At 40.8% G+C, this 23,762-nt stretch overlaps 2 protein-coding genes across 9 annotated transcripts in view; both read left to right on the top strand.

Moving 5' to 3' along the window:
* The window catches only part of cicb (capicua transcriptional repressor b), a 347,812-nt gene that overhangs the window by 95,002 nt on the left and 229,048 nt on the right, over nt 1-23,762 (top strand). The window lies entirely within an intron of this gene.
* The window catches only part of pou2f2b (POU class 2 homeobox 2b), a 42,302-nt gene continuing 25,975 nt past the window's right edge, over nt 7,436-23,762 (top strand). The window contains exon 1 of one of the 7 annotated variants that reach the window (XM_083536912.1): nt 7,436-9,017. In XM_083536912.1, coding sequence (XP_083393038.1) covers nt 8,918-9,017 — 100 coding nt within the window. In that variant the 5' untranslated portion in view covers nt 7,436-8,917. The remainder of the gene's footprint in view (nt 9,018-23,762) is intronic. The other 6 variants (XM_083536918.1, XM_083536911.1, XM_083536917.1 and 3 more) reach the window with 6 other exon arrangements.

Below are 23,762 nucleotides of genomic sequence, written 5' to 3'. Positions count from 1 at the left end.
AATTAACGATGGATGTCTTACTTTGACACAGTGGCGAAACCTATGTAAAGCTGTGTGTACATGTGTATGTGTATATTCTCGTGTTTTTGAGTATGTCTTTGTTCCTTCTATGGCGTTTTCGTGACTCTCTGGCATAAGCCAAAAAGAATTCTTTTTCAGTTCAAATGTCAAATGCTGACTCGTGAACTAAAGAGCCGTCAACTCTTTTTGTGCAGAATTGCTTTTTGCAGAACAGCTAATATCACTGGCACAGAACTGTATCCCGAGATCTTTCCGCATCACATTGTTTCTGCTTTTGTTCTTCGTTTCCAGTGTTAAGTCACGACCTCTTCGTTGACTTATCGTCTTTTATTTCATTTAATTTTTTATTCTAGCTATCTGTCAGTCCAGCGTTAGGTCTTTCACCTGTTCTGTCATTTTATTTTAATTTTTTTTCCCTGTCCTTTTGGCGCTCTGGGGCCGCACTCCTATTGTGGTCAGATCCCACTTTGCCGGTGCTGACCAATGAGCTGGCACTGCCTGCTGTGTCCCAAAGAGCGAGAGGGGCGGAGGGAGGGAGAGGAAATCGATAGGAGAAGTGATGAGGAGGGGAGGTGTAGATTACTGTCTGGAGGCCTTGGGGCTGGGGGGCAGGGAACAGGGTTTGGTGGTGGTGGTGGTGGTGGTGTTGGAGAGTGTGTGTGTGTGTGTGTGTGTGTGTGTGTGTGTGTGTTTTGAGGGGTGGGGGGTGTTGCTTAGGCCTTGGAGATGATGTTGTAGCTTTCTTTTCTAAACCTGTCTGTAAGGACATCCAATCAAGATAACATATGAGTCAAAAAACAGACCTTTGCAGATCTGGGTGTGTGAATGGAGGGCGGTTTATATGCCATCGGATTTCCGTACACTGGTCATGGACGTTGTGTTAAGTTTAGAGCTCCCCGTTTTTTTCTGTCTGAAGACGGGAAATACAGGACATACGGATAGAAAGTATATGTGTGTGTGTGTTGGAGAAAGTCAAAAAGAGATGAGAAGACAGCAGAGAGCGAAAATGTTAGAGGAATCCTAGAGAGTGGGAAAGCGCATACACAAATACACACACACACACACACACACACATATATAAGATTATGATAAGGACAATGAATATCAACAATAAATATCATTATTATTGTCCCGATCTCCCACAATAAAGAAAAGCAGTGAGGGATGACACCGGGACTGGCCGGGATATTGGCAATATATCAGCATTGATTATTGGGAGCACTGACAGAGAGAGAGGAATAGAGCAGCAGCGGGAGTTAATAAAAACTAATAAAAGAGACGAGTGAGGGAAGAACAAAGGCTTTAGATGGATCTGCTTCCCTTACTCTGAACTACAGGCAAAGACAGCAGCAGGAGGAGTGATGAAGTGTGCATGTGTGTGCGTGTGTATGTGCGTGTGTGTGTGCTTGTGTGTGTGTGTGTGTGTTTTGGTTTTACTGTCTTTACACAGCCCAAATGTCCCAGCAATGATAGATTTTGTCATTGCGAGACAGTTTGCTGGCTCAGATGAGGAAAAATGCCTTTTAAATGCAGCTTTCAGTCGAAAAGCTAGAAGATTTCTTCTTTTTTCAGCTACTCATGGCAACTCTTAGCTGTTTTTTTGGTGGGTGAAGTGAAGCTAATAAGAAACCTGTACAGAAAAGCTTTTTAGAGACTTTTAACACAAGACATTTAGTAGCACGTGAATTTTTCATGTATTACACGTGATTTTTATTGAGTGGTGTTACCTCCTTACAGCTCCAGGATCCCCATTTTGATCCTGACCTCGAGTTGCAGTCTGTGTTGAAGTTCTATACATCTAAAAACCAGGTTATGTTCTCTCTTTTTTTTCCTCCTAATGTTCCTGGTATTGTTTTCAGGATCATGATGAATTTTGCTAAGAGCAACTTCTCACTTCATTCTTCCATGTTATTCTTCACATGTGCAATTTCAATATTTTGAAATGCTGTTACATTATATGGACATAAGTGTTGGGACAACTTAAATTTTCAGCTATTTTTGTTGCTCCACCAAAGCGGTGGGACGTAACAAAGTACAAATACTTTATGGCTGTATTCAATAAGATTTATGTTTTGGACAACTTTTTACTTTCACTCATTACATTTTTTACACAAATATCTCTACTTTATACTGCTTACATTTTCAAACCAAAAGCGTTACTTTGGTTTTAATCTATTTGTTGCCATGATAAATATTTTTTTAGCTCATCAACCTATTTCCTTTTCATTGCATGACTTTTTCAATCTACCGCTGGTGTATCATTTCCTGGCTCTCACACACCACAGAAGTGGTTGAGACAGAGGGAGTCAGCGATGTAAACATGACTGAAAACAGAAACATTCCTGATCACCTGATCATCAACATCCTTTCTCTGATTGTGTTCTATATGGTGGTTGTTTAGCCTGGATACTTTTATTAGACAACAATATTTGAAATTCTTTTGTATTAATATATTAATGTGATGTGAGGTCCAGTTACCGGTGTGACACTAAAACAGGTAGTGGTAATGGCTATACCCAAACTTTTTTCTTTTAATGTGAGTGAAAAAGTGTAGTCAGTACTTTTATCAGAGTCTTTTAAAACATATGTCTACAATCGTATGTCTTTTAAAATTTCTCTTCACTTGAGCTAGAAGACATAAACCTGTTCCAGCATGACAATGTTCCTGTGCACAAAGGCTCTTGAGTGGCCTAGTTTTAGAGCTCTGACTTCAACACTATTGAACACCTATGGATTGAATTGGAATGCTGACTGCAATAGAAGCCTTCTCTCCTCTCCTACATCAGTACCTGTCTTTACTTTACTTTACTTTACTTTACTTTACTTTACTTTACTTTACTTTACTTTACCAATGCTCTTGTTAGTAAAGTAAAATATAGTGGAACAGGTGTGCAGGTTATTATAACAGCAAATTGGAATTAAATGTGAAATGAGAGGTTCAAAAAGCCATGCTCGGGTGTCTACAAACCTTTGTCCATACACTATACATTCAATTTTTTTCTATATACGGCAAACTGCATGGTTACAAGATCGATCTAATGGAGGAGTATAAAGGTACATAAAGCTATGAGTTAATATAGTAAATGTAGTGTGTATATTTGTATGGTCTTCTCTGATTTCCATTCGTCTTCGGCCATTCCTCCACATGCATAAGTTAGTGCGTACTTACGGCAGTGATGGATGTAAGACTGCACTTATAAACATTCATAAATGCTAAAGCACTCATTTAAACCCAGAATGCCGTTAACATAATTCATATGTGTCGTTTGTGTGGTTGGAATGAAACATTTGAGTGGCGTGAGTGAATCTATTTGTGTGTGTGTGTATGCATGAAGGTAACACACAAGGGAATGGTCACACTCGATGCCCGCATGCAAACGATATTCATGCTGTTCTCTCATACATATGTAAACCCGCTTCTGTGCATTCATGTATAGAAGCTAAAGCTGTGGACACTCCCCTAGCGCACATAATCTTCTCCTATTTAACTATAGTCCTCCAATTTGGGTGTTAACCGGGACATGTTTCCAAATCTAGCAGGAAGTATTAGGGAGTAAATGACGCCTTAAAGCTTTGTCAGGAAACGGTAGTTTACTCATTTGGGAGCACAAATCTTCAGAGAGTGAGTCACGGGTTCGAAAAAGACTGTCGAGTGCGAGCAATGAGAATAGACACGCGCGTGTGTGTACGTGAGTTTCTGATGATTCCATTTGTTTTATTTTGTTTTTTCGAAAAACAACCTTTTAAAGATAGGACGGAAAAATGTACAGCACTCCGGATATTATTTCAGTTGTTTGTTACAGTATGTAGGTTAGACATAATGGCTACATGGCCTTTGTGTATGCTATGTATGAATGCATGTATGAATGCATATATGTATATGGATAAAAGGTCTATAAGAGATGATTTCTAGCAGTGTGTTGGAGAGCAGGAGATAGACAGCGGCCTCCATTTGACATCCCATGCCTAGTGTGTGCGTGTGTATGTGCTAGAAGAGCGAAAATAGAGAAAGATGTGTTGTCAATTCTAATGTGCCACAGTAGTAGCGAGGCGCTTCACTGCTATTGATTGGGCCACCTTGTTATTGATGAATTTAATTTCATCCCCTCTTTTGTCAAAATGTCACCGCCATTTAACGATGACACGCGCGGACACACGCCGACATGCCGGCTCCACTTGCCGCGCTCCACCCCATTCTTTTGGCACACATTATGGCCTCCTGCTTCCATTCATATATTTCATATAAATCACAGATCCAACACCAGCTGCTGTGCTATATGTCTGCGTCTGAATAATGTGCTTTTCCGTGCTATGGTAATTTACAATTCCCTGAACTTGCACATTTCTCCAGCTGTCAAAATATGATGATCATTAATAACTTAAGACCACACCATCAATCACGCAAGGCCTCACATGTTAATGATGTAATGTCCTGTATTTTAAAGTAGCCTCAAAATAAGAAGCAGAAACACTGCTCTAATAAATACATTCTTGTATTTTTTTCATATCAGTTCCCTCCGGCACTGTTGGTAGAAGTAGTATTTTTTTTTTTTTTTGGAATGAATAATTTGTTGAGAACATCCTTTTGGTGTGTTTGATCTGTTTCTCAGCTCCAGATCATATGCTCTGCTATCTCCTATCTCCAAACAAGCTCGTGTGGGTGTATGCTTGTTTCTTATTCTTTTTTTTGCGTATTACACCAGGATATCGGAAGAAGGGGTGATCAGGAGGAAGGAGCATGGGTTGGAAGAGGTGTTAGCTCCACATCCTGCCGACAGTGTCTTATTTTCCTCTCCTTCAATCTCACACTCTCGCTCTCTCTATCCCTCTTTCCTATCCTTCTCCCCTTCTCACAGGCGCGCAACCACACTCAGACTCTACCAGAAATAATTGCTTTTGTCTGAGAGGAGTGCATGAGGGAGGAAGGGAGGGAGGGAGGACGGGTGAAAGAGAGGGAGGGAAGGAGGAAGGGAGGGCCCGCACAGCCTGCTACCTATGTGCATGAAGGGGGACATGCGAGGGACAACTGGTCACTTTTACCTTCCTTGGTTTCTTTTTTTACCATCTCGGCTCCTGTGTACACAAAAGCATAGTGCATATACACGTAGCCGAAAGACAACCATAGTAGAACTCATCATTTAATATCATGGTCTTTCCTCCATGTTTTATTTTCTTTTTTAATATGCTGCTTTGAATGCATAACCGCTCCTGCATGAACTGCTGCAACTTATTTTTATAATCGGCTTTTTAATAGTAGTTGTCAGTTCAGTTGCGAACTCACAACAGATATCATGGTCTGTGACTGTGACGTCGTAGGTTTGCAGTACGAAGCATTATTAATCAACGGTCCCAACAATCAAGTGGACGTGAGCTGCAGTCTTGTGTATTTTGAGAGTCATGGAGAAAATACACCCTTTTGACATTTCTACTTGCAACTCTGGAAAAAAAATATATAACTACATAAAAGCATCGCAGAAAGGTTCCATTGTGACTTTCCAGTCTTACCTTTTTTTTTCTTCTCAAAACTAATAGTTTACCTTGCCGGGTAGATGCCACTGTCAATCCTCTGGCATGGCCACACAGTTCTGCTAAGGCACAGAATAGGAGTTTACCCGGCATTTAACTCTAATTAAACAGTAGTAACCCATAAAGGTTCTGTGTGAAGGCCTATAATAGGGCTTTCAAAGAGGGTTGTAAGTAAAACCACTTAGGTGTTTCGAAACTTTACACTGCAATCCAAAGAATACTTGAGGAACCTTAGGAGTGTATGTGCACGACCAAAATGTACGTATCTTCGAGGAGATGGAGAAGAAGCTCCATTTTCCTGTGGACAGAAAGTTCAATCTTCCAAAATGATTTATTTTTTCTCAGAGTATCGATTTATTTATACCTCCGTACTTTCCACTATGGAAGAAACTTCTGAACACATCTTACATTTTGTTGCTGTTCTGTTACTTACATTACGTTAAAAAGGAGGTTGATTTAATCTCTCTGCATTAATCAGTCTAATAGAAATACATGCATTGTTAGGAGACACACAGTTATGAGCAAGATGCTGGTAGTAATAGTAACTCAATTAATTTTAAATATGCAAAACTTTCCAACAATGCAATTATGAATAATCTGTCAGCACCGGCATCAATACCATTGCAAGTTTTGAGATAGCTATTACATTTACGCCATTTGGAAGTATGACATTGAGGGTGAAGGGTCTTGCTCAAGGGCCCAGCTGTGGCAGCTTGTTGGTGCTTGGATTTGAGTTTCCTGACCTTCCAAACAGACGTCCAACACCTCAACACCTGACCTACCACTTCCCTCTCTTCTCAGCTTTTCCCAAATAAATGGTGAAACTTTGAACTGTGACATATAACTATAGCTATCATATACTTTGAGTTAGCTTTTTTTTTTTATTTAGTTTCCAAGAGGTTGTAGGAGTAGAAAAACTAAAGTGGGCTCCAATTTTACAGTGCCCACTTCACATCCAAAACCAAAAGTATGTCCTTGTAAATGCCTCCGTTATGGCAACGGAACAAAAAAGTTGCAGGGCAAAACACATTACAGGTTTTTTTTTTTCGATGAGTTTTTGCAGCACTCGGATGGTAATGGAATACTTTACAAAAAAGGGCACCTTATTCTTTCCCCAAGATAACACTTAATAATGCCTTACTACTGGTCTATTACAAGCACCTGTTGGGACAATCCATAATTACCATCCATTCTGGAAACTCCACTGAGGGTTTTAGCTAATCATTAAAGTAAACAGTGAAAGGCTTCACTCTTTCTTTTTTTTCCCCTTTTTTTTTTTTTTCAGCCCTAGCGGGTCTGTGTGTCTCGCAGCCTCATGCAATCGATTTCCCCCCATCGACTGCAGTGTTTAGCCTATAGATTTTTCTATTAAAAAAATCTATATTGACAATAATCTTCCGTGTAAGTGCGCGCTGCTGCGTAATGTCGCGATCGACGGCGTGACGAATCGACGTTCGGTGGCGAAACTCGTACCCCAATCCCAACCACCACAACCACCAACCCCCAAACTCTATCCTCTTGAGCACACCCTGATTTTGCAAAATGTCACATGGGCAATTTAGGAAAAGATCCTCATCTGGTCAGCTAGGAGCTACTAATACAAGGGCGTTTCGATTTTGTATTTTTTGTGTAGTTTGCCCCAAAAGGTTTTAATTATCCAACGGTAGGGAATAAAAAGACATATCAGGCCTAGAAGAGATGCCCTTTATTACATATAATGCACCATAGCAGCCAAGTGGGCCTACTCTACTTTATAGAGGCCCCTGATTACATATACGTGGCATATGCGGCTTGAAATGTAGTCCATGTCAATGCACTGACAATTGTCTTATTGAAGGTACGAGGAAGCCACAAAATCAATGTCGAGCAGCTGGGCTACTATGGGTGGGTGGGTGAGAGAGAGAGAGAGAGTGTGTGTGTGTGTGTGTGTGTGTGTGTGTGTGTGTGTGTGTAAGGGGGGGGGGGGGGAGGAGGGAGGGGGGGTGGAGGATGAGGTGGTGATGTGTGTGAGTTGTAGCGGCTTGGCTCTCGTTTCCACGTCGCGGCAGCGCGGAGGCAGAGCGCGCGCGCATTCGGGAGGGAGTCTGGTCGCGTGAGCCATTGGGGTTCCCGCATAACGGGAACACAGACAACAAAACACGCAGGCGGACGGACCGGGAAATAGGCAAGTGATCTTCAAAAAAGGAAAAAAGGAAAAAAAGAAAGAAAAACAAACCATAAAAAAACAAGACAAAAAGGAAAAGAAAACACAAAATCCAGCGACGAAAACAAGTCTTTTTTTTTTTTTTTTATTCCAAGTGTTCGGGGGGGGGGGGGGTTTGTTTCTTTCTTTATTTGTTTGCTCGCTTTATTTATTTATTTATTTATTTCGTATCGATTGATTGCGTTATAATTAGCGGAGTGTGACAGAGCGGCGGTGGGCGGGGCGAAGCGCCGGCGAGCACGTTATGTTGCCTTATTATTAACGTTTCTATATCAATAAATATAAAAAAAATAGATTTCTTTATAAAAAAAAAAAAAAAAAAAAAAAAAAAAAAAAGATACTCCTTCATTGTGTCGGATTTCGACTAAGATCAGGCTGTGCGACTTTGAATGTGGAAGCGACGGTGTAGCATGTAGCTGTCGGAGGAAACAAAAAAAAAAACCCGGAATAAAACAATAACAGATCCATAGCTAAAGACCAAATAAACAAATATACCAAAAATCCGAATAAAACCCAATAAACACGAGCATCAGGAGCGCGTTTCTCTTTGCCTGGAAATAAATGGTATTTCTTCTTGTTTTATAGCCAAAGGAAAGGAGGGATGAAAGGAGCCTAACCTATGTTTCAAAATAGAAAAAGCCTTTTTTATTCCTTATATTCAATAATTCACATGAAATCAGTTTTGAAGGATCTTGCTAGGGTTCAGCAGGTGTATCAGTGTAGCATTGAGGTGAATGATAGAGCATCAGTGTGAGAGGAGCTCTAGCCCAGTCTGTCCGCCTGTGTGTGGGGTTTGTGTCTGAGCAGCTTAGGCTTATTCTCTACAGGCTTCTTACTCAATTCCAGAAGTGATCGTCCAGAGACTAGCAAAAGCAATGAAAACGTGATCGATCAGCCTGCGAGTGAGCACCACGCCGAGTTCCTGTCACTTAGAAAAACTTGGTGTACAATGCCAAAGAGATCCCGAACCCAGCCAAAGCCGAACGCGACCGAGCTCCAGGTGAAGACCTACACCTCCCATCTCAGCTACAAAGAAGAGACCGGCGACCAGAGACTGACTGTGCTGTAATAACGCCAAAGCAAAAAAAACATAACATATAGTAATACCAGCAACTAGAGGAAGGAAAAAAGTCCAAGACAAAAAAGCCCGAGACGAAAAGGAGGATCATGTTTGTCCCCTTGCCGCTGCCGTTCGTCTTGCCCAGAACTGCCTCCGAGCTCCGCGCCTGGCGCCTCAAGTCTCCGCCGGCTGCGCGCGCGCTCTCCGGTAAGCTTCATCTCTTTCTCACGTTCTCTCACATATACACACACACACACACACACATGCACGCAGCATGCATCCGGGCCGAAATCCCGTCCTGTGTTTTTCCAAGCTCGTGGAGATCAATCGTCTTGTGTTTCTCCCGTTTGTGCGTGTCCACCATGCACCATGCACTTCCCTCGCGCGCGCGCTCTCTTCAGTATCTCGTATCCTGTAGTAGGAACAGTGGGATTTTTGGAATCGTGATTTATCGTCCCTCCAAAACAAAAATAACGCATAAACAAAAAGAGAGAAAATTAGTCACAAAAAAAGGATGCATTAGAGCTGATGAATAAGACAGCGTGTTGTCCTCGCGTTTAATCCCATGTCCCCGTCTTCTCTTGTTTTTTTTGTTTTTGTTTTTTTTTTGTTTTTTTTACGTCTCCGGGTATCTTTCCGCGTCCTTTGCTCGCTCCGCTCTGTCTCCAGCTCCGTCTCTCCCGGACTAAAGTCTGGCGCGCGCCGGCCCGGGAATATTCATGCCGCGATATCGATCCTGCGGAGATCGATTCCGGGGCCGGCGGATCGCGGCACACAGAGAGGATAGAGAGAGGCAGACCGAGCAGAGCAGGAGGAGACACCACACCGATTGACACGCGCGTGCTTTTTATTTCTACATGCCTTTTTTTGTTGTTGTTGTTTATTTTGCAAGAATCCAAGCTGGACGCGTTTGCGTGAATGGGAATAAATTTGGTCTTTATTTCTTTTTTTTTTTAGTCCTGAGATTATGATGGTGTTGCTTTGGGATTTGCATTTGTGAGGTTTTGTGATGCTTCTCGTCTGTCGGATGCAGGACAGGAGGACAGCGTGGCGGGAACGTGGAAAACCAAATGGGATGTACTGGGGGGGTGTCGGGATGCCCTGCTTTGACATTCGGATTGAATTGAGCGCTTTTCTGTGCACACGGGAAAATATGCCTATTGAAACTCTGTGTGTGTGTGTGTGTGTGTGTGTGTGTGTGTGTGTGTGTGTGTGTGTGTGTGTGTGTGTGTGTGTGTGTGTGACATGAGTGACACTCAGGGTCTGTGCAGTTCTGAACATAGCTAATCATTTAGAATAATGCGATTCAGTTTGCTGTCTGTTTGTTCCACATAAAAAAAAAAAAACAATGTTTACTGCAAGATCTGCACCGTGCACACAAAAATGATTATTCTGTAAAATGTCTTATTTGTTATTATATATAGCAATAGTACATCAGTAGGCCTGACTTCGAAATTATTTGTTAATTGCGCCATGTCGATGTGTTGGAAAACGAATTAATTCAAATCGATTGCATTTTGCTACATCATTATACTTACTAAAATATTTATGCATTACGTAATTTTTACGTATGGAACTGTTTTTGAGGTGAAACCCGGACGAAGAGAAAAACTTAAACTAAAACAAATCGTCGAGTTTGGGTTTGAACATATGGGAGCGCGCACGTCCTGGGCGCAGAGCACGCGCCTTTGGCTTTTTAGTGACGCGCATGCGCAGATGCAAGGCGGTCGGTGAACTAAACTAGAACACTGAACTATAAAGTGCATTGTATAGATATAGGTATAGAGTTTGGGTTGTTTACATACAATAGCAAATAAACAATAGCTGTTAAAATGCATTCTAAGTATGTTTATCAACAATTACACTTATCCTATTAAATTTGCTGTGCTGTGTACTATGATTAGTAATAAATATTACACTATTGTTCAGTAATTACGGATTTGAAGATCTTTTTGTTGATCAGTACTTTATTGTATAATATTTGGTTCGAAATGCTAAAATGTGCATATTTTGGCGCAAGAAAAACAAAGAAAGCCGTCGGTCTAACTGCATTCACGAGATAATTTGACAAGGCGTTGATATGAGTGTAAACTGGCCAAGAAATATGTGTACAATGCTCAATATGGCGGCTGTACTATGTAAGTATGTGCCTAAAAAGAGTTACTAGCTTTCTTCGTAAAAACTTCGTACACTGACGTGTGCTCCAAAACATTTTTTTTTAAATCTCACTGTTTATAGAGTAACATGCATAGCATAACTTGAAAAAACAAATTGTGATGTTGTTAGCCACATATCATGGACACCAATTTTGTCAAAAGTGATCTACATACAAAAGTCTTGCTGATCCTCTTCTAGCATTTAGGTCTTTTCTATTAAAAGAGATTGGATCTGGTATGACTGAAAAGAACTATCCACGACCATTTGCAAGATGGCCGCCGAGTATACAGACGTTACTAGAATGACTTTGATTTGACATTTGCATAATTGTAGTATGACTGAAGTAGTCCGAGGAAATACTGATGCAAAATGATGTAATAGACACACCGAGGACTGTGTGCCAGCACCAAGTCACATGGGAAGGGGTAATTGTGTCAAGCGGTGTGTGTATGTGTGTGTGTGTGTGTGTGTGTGTGTGTGTGTGTGTGTGTGTGTGTGTGTGTGTGTGTGTGTGTGTGTGTGTGCAACCTGTGTATGAGTGCAACTTGGGAGTTCCAGGTTTAAAATGATTGTCAATGACAAAATATCAGCTTGGGCTTGTTAGTAGCATAATGCAAAATCAATATACACAACGAAGATGTCAATACAGCATGCTTTATTACATTGAGCTCTCTCTTTCTCTCTCTCTGACTCACTCTCTCTCTCTGTCTGGCCCTGTGCACAATACATACAGATTATTCTCCATAAATTCTTTGGACCTTATTAATGAATGCATTATTGAATTAATGAACTTCACATACCAACTTGTTCCTGCTTGAGTTTATCAACGCAGCAAAACCCACCGAAGCGTATGGAAAATCGTGCATTTCCTACCCACTGTTTTAAAAATTCATTTGGACTTGCATTCGAATATGACAAGTATTCATGCACCAATAATGCATTTCATAAGAGAAGCAAACCTTTTGATGATAAGATTTGATCATGCATCGAGATCCATACTACATTAAGTCCTAATATTTTATCTTGTACAGTTACAGTTCGGTGATGCCTTTAGAGAGCGAGGGGAGGGAGAAAGAGATGGCCTCCACTAATGGCATTTTAATAGTGATGAAGTCTCATGGCTCATTAGCAGCAGTGAGAGATATTGAGTTTCACCCTGTGAGGAATGACCTTCGCCTGTGTTCATAAACACACACACCCACACACACACACACACACAATATTGTCACAGATCTGAGGCAATACATTCAGTGAACTGAATCTTTAAACCGCTTTCCGAGATGCATTATGAATCTTTGGAATGTTCTCTTATTGCCAATCCATAGGGTGCTCCAGTCCCTACTGCAAAACCTGTTTAAGGTGCAATTAGATTTTTAGGTTATTATTTGTCACAATGTACAAGAGGATTTCAATAAATATCTTGGCCGACTGTGTGCCAGACTGTCAGATTATCCAGTGAAGAAAATTAACGTTCTGCTTACATCGTTGTACCACACAATCTGGGTTTGAGTAGATACACAGAAACATTCTTCAGAATGAGCTTGGGCTCAAGGTAAGAAGTTTTTGTCATTTAGTGCATTTTGCCTGTCATGTAATTAAGACAAATGTTTTGCTGGCCTTCACGTGAGCTTCGCCAGTTCCTGAAGCTGTTATTCTATTGGTGCTTTTAGATGTGCTTACACTCTGATTAGAATAAAAAATCTTAAGAACCGTGTCGGAACTTCCCAAACCTGTCTGCATCACATGATATGCTCTAAAATGGCCGATAGCAATACATGCTTGCAAAAAGATTGTTTTTTCTATCTGCTACATCAAATACAGGATGAATACCTTGCACTCCAAAGCTATCTTAAGCTTTACACAATAGCGTTCATTTCTTTATTTGTTGCTGTTTATTTCTTTTTTAGTTCTGAGAGGTGAGAATAAGGCAGACGGAAAAAAAAAAAATCTGCAGACACTAAGTCAACAAGAGTGAGATTCCCCAAAAGTGCCATAGCACTGAAATGTGCTAGGAGATAGTAGAGTGGGAGGCATTTTAAACACTTTTGCTAAACATAAAGATGATGGATTTAATTATTTTGGAAAGCCAGACGTAGACATATGAGAGCTAGCACAAAGGAAACTAAATGAGAATGGCGCCTCCTAACCCGGACTGCATTTGCATGCTTGTGTACAAGCATGAGTACATTATTATCCATTACACTCATACTGGATTCATACTTTTGTGTCAGACAAATATATAGATTAAATGGACAGACGGAAGGCAAAACGGTTCCTCGGATTGATAGACGTTTAGGTACATGGATTGGTGAAAAGATTGTTGAATTTTAAAACAAGTGAAAGATGACAGGCTGTTTGTTAAATTGATATATTGAATGAAGGATACGGATATTAGGATAGTGCCTGGAAGACGGATATAGGAATGAGAGGCAAGAATGTTATTTTGGTGATGGAGGGATGGGAAAATTGGAGTCGAGGGATGAATTGACAGAAATATATGATCCTGCTTTGATTGTTCCCGATCCTGTTTTGCTTTGGTAGATGAACATGAACATATGTTTCATTTGGGTTCTTGATGTGTGTGTGAGTGTGTGTGTGTGTGGTGTGTGTGGGGGGGGTGCATCATGTATTTAGATAAAGGGGTATGTGTAATAAAACCAAGCTATTTGATTAGGTTCCTCCTTCACGGCAGCTGAGTAGAGGCGTAAATCAACAATACTTCTTTCCATTTCATTTAAACCGTTAGGATTTATGATAAGCGGGGTTGAATGTTCACCTCTAAAACCCAGTCCTGGTGTGTGTGTGTGTGTGTGTGTGTGTGTGTGTATGTGTGTGTGTGTGTGTGTGTGTGTGTGTGTGTGTGTGTGTTTGTGTGGGGTTTTTTTTGTTTCTTGCCACTTTCCTCACATTTGAGGATGCTGATAAACAATATAATAAAGAGTATGCTGAATTGCCATTTTATAAGTATTTTCCTATTTCACAATTTTTTTTTATTTACAACAGAGAGCTCTGTGTGTGTGTGTGTGTGTGTGTGTGTGTGTGTGTGTGTGTGTGTGTGTGTGTGAGGTGGGGGTAGACTGGGCCTGCTTGACCTCTCCCCTACATTAAACTGCCTTGTCCTGTCCGTTTGGTACTCCACCTCTGTCCTCCCTCCTGTTTTTCGCCCCTTTCTTTTGTTCCAATTTTTTCTTCGAATCCCCCTGATCAGAGACTCTTGCTGTCTTGCTGTTCTCGTATCTCCCTCCCCATTTCTATGCATCTGGAATGTTTAGGGTGGACCTCTGCGCTCTAAACCTCCGACATGGCTGTGCGTCTAGTGTCTAATATAACGCGCAAACGAAGTTGAGGCAATATCGAAGCTCGGGAACGACTATAAATTTGGCGTGCTGTGCCATAAAATAGTTTTTATAGAGGCATTTTTGAAAAGGCCTCCCATCGGCTTATTCCTTGTAATTGGCCACATGCTGCCTTGAGTGACAGGAATAATCATCAATCAAATTAGGAGGGAGGAAGAGGAAGGAGGGGGCTGCCATATGAAGACGGTGAGAGAAAAGGTGGCTGATTAGAGAGACTCCTGTGATAACCATATATCTGAATTCTTTGTATAGGCTTGCATTTTTGATACAAATGTGCGTTGTGAACTGCAATATAAATAATTTAAGTGATATAATTTACATTTACACCATGTGGACCACATGCCAGTTTGCTTATGCTTGCTAAAGGCTTGTAAAAAATAAAAAAAAAGGCTGTCCTTTTAATCGTCTCACGCCGGCCTTCCCCGTTGTCGCCGGGTTCTTCTGTAAACCAGAATCCTTCGGCATGTAATAACAAGGGAAAGAAATTCACAACAGAGCGAGGGATGTTAATACACAACGTTCACGTCGCCGTTTTACCCTCAGCCAAGAACCGCTTTTAGATGCAGGCAGCCATTACATCAGACGGCTGGCGCTTGGGCTTCGCTGTAAATTGGGAACTCGGGGAGATATCCCTGGACATCAAGCCAGAGAATAGACAGCTCATGGCAGAATATGGCATTAATGATTATAGTGTGGCATTATAGGAGATTTTTGTGTTCCTGCCTTTTAAAATTCAAAGATCTCTTTGACTTAAACAAGAACAAATCTTTTTAACAATACCAGAGACAGTGGTAATGACTGAAAATAAATATGCTCTGCAGCTTTGCAACAGTGGACTCTGCATCCTGTGTACTAAATGAGCTGCCTTCCTAGCAACCTTTGCTAATCTTGCTGGTGAAAGTAATCATGTATGTTACACTTGCTGAAAACAGTTCCTTTGCTAGTTAAGGTGATAATACTGATCTAGCTAACATCTAGTGGTTATCTGTCAAGCTGGTTTAATTCAATGTTAGTGGAAAGTATGCTTTAAGCGATAGCAAGAAATTAACAGGGAGCTTTTACATTCATGTATCGCCATAAATCCTGGCTTTAATTTTTATAGTGAACTGCTTAAGGCATTATTATTAGGATTTATTTTTTAATTAAACTATTTATCATTGTTGTTATTAGGTTCTTTGTAATGCTTTGAAGTCATGTTCAAGTGCTTTAGAGCGTTTAAAACACTACAAGGTAGGTTTATAGCATCTAGGAACACTCAGTGTGTTTTTATGGAATTAGATGATTATTGTCGTAGTAGACAGCATCGTATTTAATAGGCATCTCTTATGAGACTCTCTGTCTAAAAAGTGTGTGTGTGTGTGTGTGTGTGTGTGTGTGTGTGTGTGTGTGTGTGTGTGTGTGTGTGTGTGTGTGTGTGTGTTCATTGGCCGTTAATGAGCTCTGCTTGTGTTCCTCTCTGCTGGCCTGTCATAGCCCTGACACTGCTTATAGCAAAATCAATAAAGAGAGGGAGCGAGAAAGAGAGAAAGGAACAGGGAGGGAATGAAGTAGGAAAGAAGGCAAAAACGGTTGAAGGAGGGCGGATGCAAGAGAAGCAGAGCCTTTGAGCAGAAGACAATAAATAAAGTCGTTATCTTCCTTCTGAATGAAATGTATATACACAGTGGCAAGATGGTGGTGCGGATTATTGGTTGATGGCATACTGTTAAGGGCATGACTGGCTACAGTGCAACAGCAGTTTATTACTTGGCAAAGCGTGTGTGGATGTGAGTGTGGGTGTGGGTGTGGGTGTGTGATTGTGGGTGTACAAAGTACAGTTAGAGCAAATGTGCACCAAACACAGACAGATGAAGTGTGTGGACATGTGTGAGGACGTGAAGGCAATATATAGTCTGTGGTAAGTGTGAGAGTGAACTGTAAGCGTGAGTGACAGTGGATGTGTGTTTGTGTTTGTGTGTGTGTGTGTGTGTGTGTGTGTGAGAGAGAGAGAGAGAGAGAGAGAGAGAGAAGGAGAGAGAGAGTCATAAAGAGGCAGTGGTGGTTTAAATGGCTAAACCCTATTATATTTGTATTATAATCCCAGCTTTAAGAGAGTTTAAGTTGAATAAGAGAGAAGGGATCAGTCTGGTTGGAAATCCCTCTCTCTCACTGCTCCCCCCCCCCCCCCCCAACACACACACACACACACACACACACACACACACACACACACACACACACACACACACACACACACACCCTCCATGCATTCACCAATTCATGTGCACATTCTCAGAGTTTATCTTATACACACACACACTCTCGCAACTCGTCTCGGCGATCACTTCCCTCTGGAGAGAGGGAGGAAGAGTGGAATAAGGCGATAGAGGGAAAGTGAGAAAGGTTGGGGGGGGATCCGACTGAGGCAGAGAGAGGGACAGATAGCGGCATTAAAATTCATGGCTTTTTTACTCGCCGAGCCAAAAATCAATAGTGTTTACTATGAATGAGTGGAAAGACGGACAACAGCCAGGGCCAAAAGGGGGGAGGAGGGAGGGAGAGAGAAGGAGGGAGACTTCATTACTGCGGGCTGTGACACCAGGGGCCAAGGTTAAAGATGGGGTGGAGTGAGCGCTAGCAGGGGTGTGTGGAAAGGGGGGGGGGGGGTCTCGCATTTACACACAATATCACACAATATCAAGTAATGTTTATAAATTATTGTCATACATACATATGTACAATATATATATATATATATATATGCACATCTTACGCACATCTTACCACTCTTACTGTGTTATAAAGGAGTTTTTACAGAAACACTGTGCACATGTTGTTGTGGACACTAAGACTCAGTTCAAGCATTTAAAAGATTTCAACCAAACTTGCCAAATCTGGGATTCGGCTATAGCGATGGCTTCTTTCTGCTCTCTAGAGGACATCAGGACATCTGGCAACGAGGGACTTAAGATACCAACTCTAATGACCTTTAGAAGCATTATCTCTCTCTCTCTCTCTCTCTCTCTCTCTCTCTCTCTCTCTCTCTCTCTCTCTCTCTCTCTCTCTCTCTCTTTCTCTCTCTCTCTCTCTTTACATATTATCTTCTTGTTTTTAGAGCAGCCTCTCTTTTTTTCCATACAGCGCCACAAACTTTTTGATATTCAGAAAAGCTCATGAATGATGGAGCAGGAGATGCTTGTCTCACAGCCAGGTGGATCTGTGGGATTTAGATGGAAATGTGAACTTTAGCATCATTTTTCATTTGCATTTAGATCCATATGATCAGAAAGCAATAGGTTTAACGACTGTAAGGTCATATTCGATCAATTAATTTTCAGCTAGAACTAAATAAACCTCTGCATTAGTCCTGGAATGCTGGGTGTTCTTTGAAATGGTTAATGTTTTGAGCTTTTTTAGAAAGGACCCCTTTTGTTTCCAGCGTAGCTAACATTGGTACAATAAAGATCGGAGCAATGAATATAACAGGTTTCATAACGTTTGTTGTAGGATCTCCTCGTAGGAACTTTTTTTTCCAGCGTAATGCAATAAGTGTTACATGATTTCCTCTTTAATAATTTAATATTACCTTTCACCTTGTCCAAAAGCCACACTATCCAATATTTATGGCCCGTATTTGTTATTGTTATTAGATGTGATTAGAAAGTGTGTTTGATTTATGGTTTTGCTTACTTTATTTCCCATGCTCCCTTCCTTCATCTCCTTTTTTACACTCTCCTTTCTCTTTTATTTTGGGACATTCACTCATTCTCATTTATTCTCTTTTTTTTCTTTTTTTTTCCTCCCCATCTCTTTCTCTTTCTTTCTCTCTTTCTCTTTCTCTCTTTCTCTCTCTCTCTTAGTCATCTGTTCCCTTAGCTACGGTTTCCAAGGCGCCCGTTCCCAAGGGATAGGGGAGGGAACCTGTGAGGTCACACATCCATAACTACACACCTGAAAATCTCCTTTTCCCTTTTCCAACTGCATTTTCCCACTCTCTCTTTTAGTGTCCCGACATTCTATATTTTCTCTTTCGATCCCTGTCTTACTCTCTCTTATTCCCTTTCTATGTCCCTCAGTAGCACCATATCTTTGAGTTTCAGTTGTTTTGGTCATTCTCTTTGTCCTTCCTTTGCCGTATTCATTAGTACCTGCGTTTATATGAAGATGTGGTATAGTGGAAGCACTGCAGAGCCTCAACATAAGCCCATGTTGGTACTGTTGTTGTTTTTGGTTAAAAAGATAGAAGTATATTGAGAATAGGAGGTTTTTTCTCAGAAATGGAAAATTAATGTCCTATAATAAAAGGAAATCCCCATGACCAAATTATATGGTGGACCAAAAAAAATAATTGAAAAATAATTGAAAAAATTCTAGTTTAAATTTTAGTATAATGTACACCAATGTTCTCCAACTATCTTTGAGCAAATCTGACTTCATCTCCAATGTCCATTTCAATCTCCATCTCGTAGACACACTAGGTTTTCATTGAAATTGATGAGCCTGATTCCTTGATTGGAGATTTCCAGCTTGCATACCAGACATATGAATGTAACAATGTTTTGCATAAGGTCAATAAATAGGTTAGGTCGCACTCATCAGTGACATATGTTAGTCCTCCAGAAGGCCTGCTGTTCCATTTCTAACCACCAAATGCTTCCGCATAATGAAAAACAAAATGTGAGCGATTAGTACAACTGCCGTTTGCTAATTATGTTGTCGGTTGATTAGACACCTAAGACCTTCTGTCTGGTCCTAGACAATGAGAGAGATTTTCTTCAACCAAAATGTATGAACTTTATAAATACCACAGTGAATGAAAGTACATGTTTATTCTATAAAAAAAACAATTATTATTATTGTTATTGTCTAAATAGCTGCCAACAAAAGTGAATACACCCTAAGTGATAACAGCTGTTTGACATGTAACCATGCAAAGCCACACATCCTTTTCAACATGTTCATGTTTTTGTCTGCTTGACAGGACGATACAAATTTGTGCTAGAACAGCTAGAGCTTGTATTAGAACAGTTAAAATGTGGTGCTTTGAGTACAATTCTCTCAAACTGACCACTGGATGTTCCACATGCACCTCATGGGAAAAGACTCTTTAGTATTTGAGAATTAGAATTGTTGCTCTACACAAACATGGCCTATGCAATAAAATGATCGGTAACATCCTGAAACTGAGTTACAGTAAAGTGGTCAGGGTCATGCAGAGGTTTATCAAGACGGGTTTCACTCGAAACAGATCTTGCAAGGGTCCATCAAAGAAGTTGAGTCCTCGTGCTGTGCGTTAGGTGAAGAAGCTGCTTCAAAAAACAAATGCATGAGTGCTGCAGGATTGCTTAAGAGGTTGCAGAAGCAGAAGGTCCGCTCGTCAGTTCTCAGACCGTACGCCACACACTGCGAAAAGTCAGTTTGCATAGCTGTCGTCCCAGAAGGAAGCCTCTTCTGAAGCTGGTTAAAAAGAAAACCTGCAAACAGTTTGCTGAAGACAACCTGTCCAAGAGCATGAATTACTAAATCCATGTCCTGTAGTCTGATGAGACTAAGTATGGGGCTGCATGAGTGCTGCTGGTACTGGGGAGCTGCGGTTCACTGAAAATGAATTCCAACATGTACTGTGACATTCTGAAGCAAAACATGACGACCCCTTCTCAGAAACTGGGCTGAACCTCAGTTTTCAAACATAAAAACAAACCCCAAAGACCTGCCTTGATGAGAAAGCTGAAGGTGAAGGTGATGGAGTGGCCAAGTATGTCTCCACACCTGAACCCTGTTGAGAACCTGCATCCAGCAGCTCTGTGATGTCATTATGGAAGAGTGGAAGAGGATCCCAGCAACAACCTGTGTAGCTCTGGTTTATTCTATACCCAGGAGGATTAAGACAGTTCTGGATAACAATGGTGCTCACAAAATAACAGTTTTGACATGTAATCCCCCACTTTACCGCAGTTTGAATCTCATTATCTCAATTATTCATTATAAAATGAAGTAAAATGTTAATACAGTACAGTACTGTATACATGAAGTAGCATTTTTGGGGTGGCGTCCGTTTATCAAGTTTTTTTGTTTATCGTGGGCAGTTTTGAAACTTATTACTGTATCTATAACGGACTCTGTGTCTGTCTCTGGGGTTTGTGAGCAAATTTCTTTAAAAACAAATTATTTTCTTTTGTTTTCTCTGTAAATGAAGAAAACAAAAGAAAATAATTTGTTTTTAAAGAAATTTGCTCACAAACCCCAGAGACAGACACAGAGTCCGTCCTCAGCAGCTGTAGATTTTGATGTGCGAATGTACCTGCGAAAGCTGAAGGTAAGCAAATGGACTGAGGAAAAAAGAACTTCAGCAGTGAGGACAGTGGGCTGAAGATGAAGCCGGAAGGAGATGACCTTCCTCTTTTTTCATGTGTGGAAAAAGTATTTACACCAGGCATCTCTTCATAGCACCATGCACAACAGCTAGAATATCACAGTTAGGCACTTGACAGGTCCACGCAGGAAGCCAGCAGGTACAGAACCCGAAATTAGAAATAGAATTAAGTGAAGAGATGTTATACAGCTGGCACTTCTGGAAAAAATTTTTTTCCGAAATTCTTGGACATTTATTAGCGTTATAGATAACTCATTAAAAACATTGTATGAGTATATAAAAAGGATAAGGGTTAGAGTTAGTTGTTCATACTTCAAGCTTTGACTTGCTGCCGGACATCAGACTTTCCGAATCTAAGATGAGATTTAAATAGTAATCATGCTTAAAAAAGTTTATGTAAATGGGAATCCCTGAAATAATATCTGTGTGACACAGCTTAATGATTTCCAGTACAGTGAGTGTACACAGAGTAAGTGTTTCATATGTAAATAGTGTAGTTTGTTGCAGTGTAGTGTGTAGCAGCTCTCCTGGCTTGTCCTTGGGGTATCCATGTAGATCTGTTTCATATTAAACAGGCAATCTGTAAGTTTGGAGACATCTCAGTGTGTGTGTGTGTGTGTGTGTGTGTGTGTGTGTGTGTGTGTGTGTGTGCTATCACATTTTTAACATCTTTTGATTATTAAATCTGGATAATCTTGCTTTGTCTAGCCTTATGCACTTTGAATGCTCTATCTATCTATCTATCTATCTATCTGTCTGTCTGTCTGTCTGTCTGTCTGTCTGTCTGTCTGTCTGTCTGTCTGTCTATCTATCTATCTATCTATCTATCTATCTATCTATCTATCTATCTATCATGTGAGGTCAGTCAATTTAACAAGAGTTATGATTTCACAGTTTCTGGCATGAGGGTCATGGTTACCAGGCAACGGCCATTACCGTCCGTAGATATGCAGTATTCTCCTGGCTGGAGCGGAAAATGTGTGTGTGTGTGTGTGTGTGTGTGTGTGTGTGTGTGTGTGTGTGTGTGTGTGTGTGTGTGTGTGGGAGGAGGGTCAAGTTCATCTGAGAGGAGATTAATGGTTGAGGGACAAACAGATTTTCAGTCTGTGTCGACACAGGTCTCAAGTCGTTACTCCCCTTTGAAGCCTTTGTCTCGCCGACTTGCCAGAGGGGTGAAGAACGTCTCTGTAGCACATGTGCAGTAACCACAAATCCCAGTTCCAGCATATTTCCCTGTACTGAGAACAAGAAACTGGTCTAAATTCATTTACTGTGGACATCTAGGAACAGCCAATAAATGTTTATGAGAAACAATTGTTTTGTTAAAACCCCATCAAGTCCTTTATAAGCACACACTTTCATGAAAACTTCTTAGCCTGTATATAATTTTATCCTTTCACATACAGCACTTTTTTTCTTGTGTATAATATCACTTAGCTACTGTATTTCTGAACCCTGAAAGATTTTAGATCTGCAAAAATCTAATAAATATGAATTTATGATTTGGGAAAGCCTAGTGGAAAAAAAAAAACAAAGCGGATTTATATTTGTTTTGCTCTGGCATTTGGAAATTTAATATAAGTCAAAGGGAACAGTTCAATGAGAATGATTTATTTCATGCTTGTCCTATTCAAAGACATTTCCTGTAGCATGTAGCAGGATTATTTAAATTCTTTATTTAATTCAATCAGTCGTTTCAAGCATTTTTTACACACACACACACACACACACACACACACACACACACACACACACACACACACGCGCGCATTGACAGATAACTGCTTTTAAACTACTTTGACAAGTTCGTTTTGAGTGACACAGAACTGTAAATTAGATAAACAGAGAGCAGGATGAAAGTGCTCGTGAAAGATAATCATCAGGACATCAGAAATCATCAAGATTTTCCCATCACTTATGTCCCTTTCCGGCTCTGTGTCTCTTTCTCCTCACACTTTCTGTTGACCAACTCTTTCTCTCCACACAAATTCTTTCTTTTCCTCTCTCTCCCTCTCTCTGTCTCTCTCTCTCTTTATTGATCCACTCATAGTTTGCTCAGTTCTTCACTTTGCTGCCTCACTTTAATCAATACAGATAATTGTCTGCTCTGTGGTCGTTGCCAGATTCTCTCTCTCTCTCTCTCTCTCTCTCTCTCTCTCTCTCTCTCTCTCTCTCTCTCTCTCTCTGAATCACACTCTCTTCTTTTTCATCAATGAACTCATGCACCCCCCCCCCCCCCAATCTGGGATTTTTTCAGTTTTAATGACAGAAAATACCATTCCCTCTCTCTCTCTCTCTCTCTCTCTCTCTCTCTCTCTCTCTCTCTCTCTCTCTCTCTCTTTTTCTCTCTCTTCCCCCTATCTCTCCCTCTCTCCATCGATTGGCGTGGGAGCGATCGACTCACATGTGTAAACATTGTGCACGTTCATGTTGCGGTTTAGGTTCTTCGACCGCTCCCACACTCCTGGGTAGCTGTGGAGATGCAGGCCTGGCACTGCAAACTGGGTCCTCGGACTACATGTTCAACATTGTCATTCGTATTATGTGAACAATGTGGGACTCAGACTTAATTTATCAAAGTATCTGGGCGTTCAGGGTAAACTAGATTTTCTTTCTACATATACCTATGATAGATTTGTATACCACTGCTGCACTCCACTTACCTTACAAACAGTGAATTGTTTCACGGTTGTTACGCTAAAAGCGTAAAAGCGTAACAACTCTGGGAGCACCATACGACCAATCAGATTAGTGAACTACACTTATTCATTCTCTATATGGACAAATTTTGGACACCTGACCATTAGATTGGTTTATGCCTTTTGAACATCCCATTTCACATTTACTTGTAATTATATAATATAATCATAACTCCACGCTTCTGGGAAGATCTTTCACTAGATTTTGGAGTGTGCTTGTGGAGATTTGTTCTAATTCAGCGATATTATGTAGCTGATGTAGGTGAAGAAGTCTGGGTTGCAGTCAGCATTCCAATTCATCCCAAAGGTGTTTAGCTCAGAGCTCTATAGCAAGCCAATCAAGATCTTCCACTCCAACCCATCATGAAGCTGGCTTTATGCACAGGTG

The sequence above is a fragment of the Silurus aristotelis genome, assembly GCF_946808225.1.
Source record: "Silurus aristotelis genome assembly, chromosome: 1".
NCBI lineage: Eukaryota > Metazoa > Chordata > Actinopteri > Siluriformes > Siluridae > Silurus > Silurus aristotelis.
The sequence above is the reverse complement of the archived record's forward strand: the minus strand, read 5'-3'. Positions and strand labels throughout refer to the sequence as shown.